This window comes from Anoplopoma fimbria, chromosome 24, assembly GCF_027596085.1.
Source record: "Anoplopoma fimbria isolate UVic2021 breed Golden Eagle Sablefish chromosome 24, Afim_UVic_2022, whole genome shotgun sequence".
NCBI lineage: Eukaryota > Metazoa > Chordata > Actinopteri > Perciformes > Anoplopomatidae > Anoplopoma > Anoplopoma fimbria.
Window position 1 is genome coordinate 18,794,664 of NC_072472.1, and position 5,003 is coordinate 18,799,666.

The 5,003-nt window shown below is 36.4% G+C and overlaps 1 protein-coding gene across 1 annotated transcript; it reads right to left on the reverse strand.

The window, feature by feature from the left end:
- Nucleotides 1-1,297: 1,297 nt before the first annotated feature.
- Nucleotides 1,298-4,631, reverse strand: vamp2 (vesicle-associated membrane protein 2). The gene is made up of 5 exons (XM_054626426.1): nucleotides 4,627-4,631; nucleotides 2,226-2,325; nucleotides 1,774-1,932; nucleotides 1,469-1,541; nucleotides 1,298-1,314 (listed from the first exon to the last, which is right to left on the reverse strand). Exons 1-5 carry the CDS (start codon nucleotides 4,629-4,631, stop codon nucleotides 1,298-1,300), a joined length of 354 nt encoding a protein of 117 aa, XP_054482401.1.
- Between the last annotated feature and the right edge of the window lie 372 nt (nucleotides 4,632-5,003).

A 5,003-nucleotide genomic window follows, 5' to 3' on the forward strand; every position in this document is an offset into this window, starting at 1 on the left:
CTGTCTATCCAAAATTTACCCTTACAGCTATTAACTATTTTCTCCTATGGTTTGTATGACCGACGTTTTCGACACAAGTTTCATCGCGTGTATTATTTTTTTTTTTAAGATACTTACACTTACATGTGCTACGGTAAGACCATTTGCACTAGACTGCAATGAAGGAATGTTTTCGAAATAAGACACTACGTAATATTAAAATAAAAAAGAAACATCTACAGACATTGGTCCAACTGTACTATGGCAGTTTTAGAAACTATTAGAAGAAATTGAGGTGTTCAAGCATGCTGACAGACGGAAGTGTTGGGGCGTTAGAGATGAGAGTTATTAGACGAGTGAGATGGAGAAAGAGAAATGAAACAGATACTTGGAGGATCAGATGAAGAGGGCTGAAATATGATGATTACTACGAATTAGTTTAACAACTCATGCATTATTTGTATGTTTGATCAATACGGGTGACAATTAACTCTTTCAGAAAGCCGTCAACGAAGCTAAGACTTGAATTCCTTGATGGCATCAAGTTATAGAAATTTTGAGCTGAGGTAAGAGTAATCTGGGGAATTCTCAGGGGCAGTTTTGTCTGTGTAATAGCTCAAATTTTTGTAACTTGATGTTATCTATTAGTACAAGTTTTAGTTCTCTGTCTTATTTTGGACTTTCTTAGTGGACACGAGTTACACAGATGAACCTCAAAAGGTCTTTCCATAGTGAAATGGAGACTAACTCCACTTTGCAAAAATACATCGAAAAATGAGAGAGTAAGCAAGGGGACAGACAGATGATGATAACATGCAAGTCACACACTTTGATTAATAGGCAGTAGTTAACGCTGAAGCATACGTAAAATTAATACAAAAAATTAAAAAATACAAAATGCACACACACGCACACACACACACACACACACCTACAAAACAGTATATATCAGAATAAAACTCTACAAAGAACTATATATATATCAGTTATGTAACAATTATCGCCAATCGTTGCTTCCTTTTCTGTTGTTGCATCGTCACAAGTGTTTGGTTCTCAGTATGGCAGGTTAGAAAAGCCAAGAGTACCCAGAAAGAAGACAGGGCCACACACTCACAGGACAAATATTGACAGGGGTCCAGAGGCGAGGTGGTGGAAGTTGGGGAGCCATGGGGCCCTGAAGGTTTAGGGGTGTTATATATCGAGGCTAATCGGGATATATATATATAATAAATGAATTATCATGGTTAATTTTGTAATCAATTTGAGGGTTTTTCTTCTGTAGCAAGGAAGGATTAGACTGGGGTAGGAGCAACTCTTCTTAGGTGCTGAAGTACACTGCAAAAGAGAAAAAATAAATTTCATAATAATACACAAGTTATCAAACCAACATTATTATTACATTAAGCCTTATATTATACAGAATATATGTGAGAAACTGTTTTAGCGTTGATTAAGTCCATTGAGACAAATATGAGAAATCCATGTGCACAAAAGTGAGAAGGATTCTTACCAATTATGACGATGAGGATAATCACGCATATCACACCCAGGATAATCATCATCTGTAGTCAGTGAATTTTCAGAAAAAAAGTCATCAGAAAAGCAGTCAAATTTGTATTTTTTTTTATGTGTAAAGCAAATTCTTAAGTGCACAAAAATCAAACCATAATTTCATCTGCTCCTGTCTGAATTATTATTCGTGTTATTTTCCATTTGTCTGTAAACGGGGAAGTTTAAGGCTTCCTTCATACACAGGTATTTGCTATTCAAGTCAGCACGTCTGCATGTCCTCACCTTGGCATTCTTCCACCAGTATTTATTCTTCAGTTTTGCAGCACTGGTCTCAAACTGAGAGGCTCCAGCCTGCAGGGCGTCAGCCCTATCGTCCAGTTCTGACAGCTTCTGATCACGCTCCAGAACCTTATCCACGTTTACACGCATGATATCCACCACCTGGGGAAAGACACGCAGAGCTATGTAGTGTAATCAGCTATCGAGACAGAATGACTGTTGGATAAGGATTAGGTTTGAAAGTCGTTTATCACGTTTCACCTCAAATCATGGTTTTAAGCTTTATATAAAGCTCAAACCCACCCCTAACAATGATTTGTGCTTTTCCACTTCAAATTTGCAAGCAGAGAAGATTGAGTTACCAGTACGTGACCAATGAATGATGCTAAAACCGCAAATGTCTACATCTGAGCCAGACAGCACGACTTTGGCTTTGCAGAGAAGCTTGAACTCACCTCATCCACTTGTGCCTGTGTCTGCTGCAGACGACGGTTGCTGGTGAGGTTGGGGGGCTGATTCCCTCCATCTGCTGCAGGGGCTCCAGCTGGGGCAGACCTAATGATAAAAAAATACAGATATTTAGTTGTTATACAAAGCATACTCATTGAGAAAAGGTTAAGAAAGCCTTGAAAATACAATAATAACAACAATCACAAAAACCTTATTACAGAACCCTTCAATCAAATACAAAATACCCATATTAAAAACATCACATGGTTTATATTTTAAGAATGGTTAATTTTCTGTATTTGCATAAAAAGAAAGAATTGTTTGAAAAGACTGAAGTTTGGCTTGAATACAAATAGTTCAAGAAGTCAAATAATAGGAATGCTATGTGTAATGGTCTAACCGATAACAAGAAAATGTATTTAAATCGTTGCAATGTTAAGTAAGTGTCTAATTCTGACTGTCTCAGTTAAAAGTTTAGAGTAAACAGCTCAAATGTTATGCTCATAAAGTGCTCAAATTGAATAAAGATTAAATATGTCATATGCACTAATACCCTATGATCATTAAAGATGTGTATCTTGTCCCATTCCTGCTCAGGGCTGGGCGACAATTCAAAATGATATGATACGTAGTCTAAAGTGATAATAAAAAGCTTTTACTAACTAAAATTCCCCCAAAATGTAATCATTTTGCAATAATGTTAAATTAAATAATACTCGCTTTTAATTTGTCAAGTATTTAATTCACACAGGAGTATAAAAACATGTGGTTATCAGAAAACTGTCTATATTGGAATATATATATATCAATATCGAGATATGAAATTATCTATATTGTGATTTTGAAGAAGATTTTGACCATATTGTCCTGCACCATGATACTTACATCTGCCAGTGAGGTAATGTTTTTGGTTTGGTTTGTTTGTTTGTGTGTTTTTCAGCAGGATTATGTTTAAACTACTGGACGGATGCTAACAAATATATATTATTTGGGGACCATTTGTTCGTACTCAGTTAGTATATTTACTCACAGATTGTGGATCTTTGCTATGGACTGAACAGTGCTTAGAGCTACCAGATAATGCAATGTCATAAAGACACTACTAGAACCCTGCTGTGTATCAAAAGAAAGGAAAAATGCACCCTTTTCTGATGGGTATTGAGATTCAAACTATAATCAGATCTAACTTGTAGGTTTTGAAAGATTTACTGTGTTCCAAAAATGGACATTTCCATATGGTAGCGCTGGAGAGTCCAGATTAATATCTTCTATCACAAAGAGAATCATCTACTGAGGTTTTACAAATGTCAAGTTGATTTGTCATGTCATGTTGTATTATGACCTACATGGATGTATTCTTTTGGAGGCACTTTGCACCAATAATGACATCAGTGAGAGACGGGCAGTTTGAGTGAGAGTGCCAATTACCACTGAAAAGTGAAAGCTCCATGAAAAAATGTCTCGGCCTTCACGTTAACACAAAACATACTTGTATTTCTGCTCTTTGCAGCAGGGAAAACAGATACACCCAAAATGTTGCGAATGTTAAATTAATATTTCAACCAAAACAAAATCACATAACCCATTCCATCTAGTCACATTAACAAAAACCTAAGTGGAGTGACAGCTTTAAGGTACACATAAATAACTACAGACTAACTCCATATCTTATGCAGACACATCATCATGTAACAGCTGAGCCACAACCTACAGAAATAATCAAATTTGGCCAGATTTGTCAGACAAACCAAGTGCACATTATTCTCTTTATTCTAAAAGCTATTCTTTTATAACATGAAGAAGGAATGTTGAATGCTGTCTAATTGAAAGTATAAAGATTGAAAGAAAAATGTAAATCTAACCCTGCATTTCATCACTGAAATGCCAGATGGACAGCAGGCACAGCATCCACACAAATCCAGCACAAAAACAGTACGATTGCTAAACCATAATTATAAAATTAGAATGTGTCATTGACTAAGACTGCAGTATCTTCTGACAAAGTTACCGTAGTTGTAACTCAGCTGCTCCACCAGTGTGAGAAAAATCTCTGTATAAAGGTCACCTTTACACGCTCACACATTACTAATCCTCTAACAACAAGAAATCCGTTTGAATAGTTGGCCTGATGGTGCTGGTGGTCCCTGTCAGCTACCAACCAGCCCTAATAAACCCTGACAATATAAAGCCCCTGAGGCTAACTGTGATATATATAATAGTGAATTATTTTTACGTGTTTCATACAAGTAACATATATTGTTTTATTTCTTGAGACTCCAGTGATTATCATTATACAATTGCATATCAACATACCTAATATTAAACAATATAACATCTATATAATTACTGTATGTTCCTTTTCGCTTGTCAGCACGAGTATCACCACAGAGGTGTGCTGAGGTTCACGCCATTATCGCCTTTGAACTGGCCCCTCATACCAACCAGGAAGAGTTGCTAGTGCAGCCTCACACGATTTCTCATTAGCCTAAACATCCTGTTTGAGGAGCAAACTGGAAGCTCCACACACAGGTGGATGCATAATATTCACTTTTAATTGAAAATGGTAAACTGAATTTGAATCAGTGATACAGTCAAGAGAACACATTGAACCTATCTCACTTGTCTCAAAATCTCAAAAAAGACACTGTTGACAACAGTGCAGAGAGCACATACATCAGTTTCACCCTATTCCAAGACAATAATGAGGGGGAAACAACAGGACAGAAATATACTGGAATCTGCTTTTCAATCAAACATCACAAAAAAAAAGACATTTGATCTGT

What these genes read in the sequence shown, in the direction of transcription:
- vamp2 (XM_054626426.1), bottom strand. An exon ending in CACAGGCACAAGTGGATGAG is followed by an intron (nt 1,933 to 2,225) that starts GTGAGTTCAAGC and finishes GTCTTTCCCCAG; the next exon opens with GTGGTGGATATCATGCGTGT. An exon ending in ACTGGTGGAAGAATGCCAAG is followed by an intron (nt 1,542 to 1,773) that starts GTGAGGACATGC and finishes CACTGACTACAG; the next exon opens with ATGATGATTATCCTGGGTGT.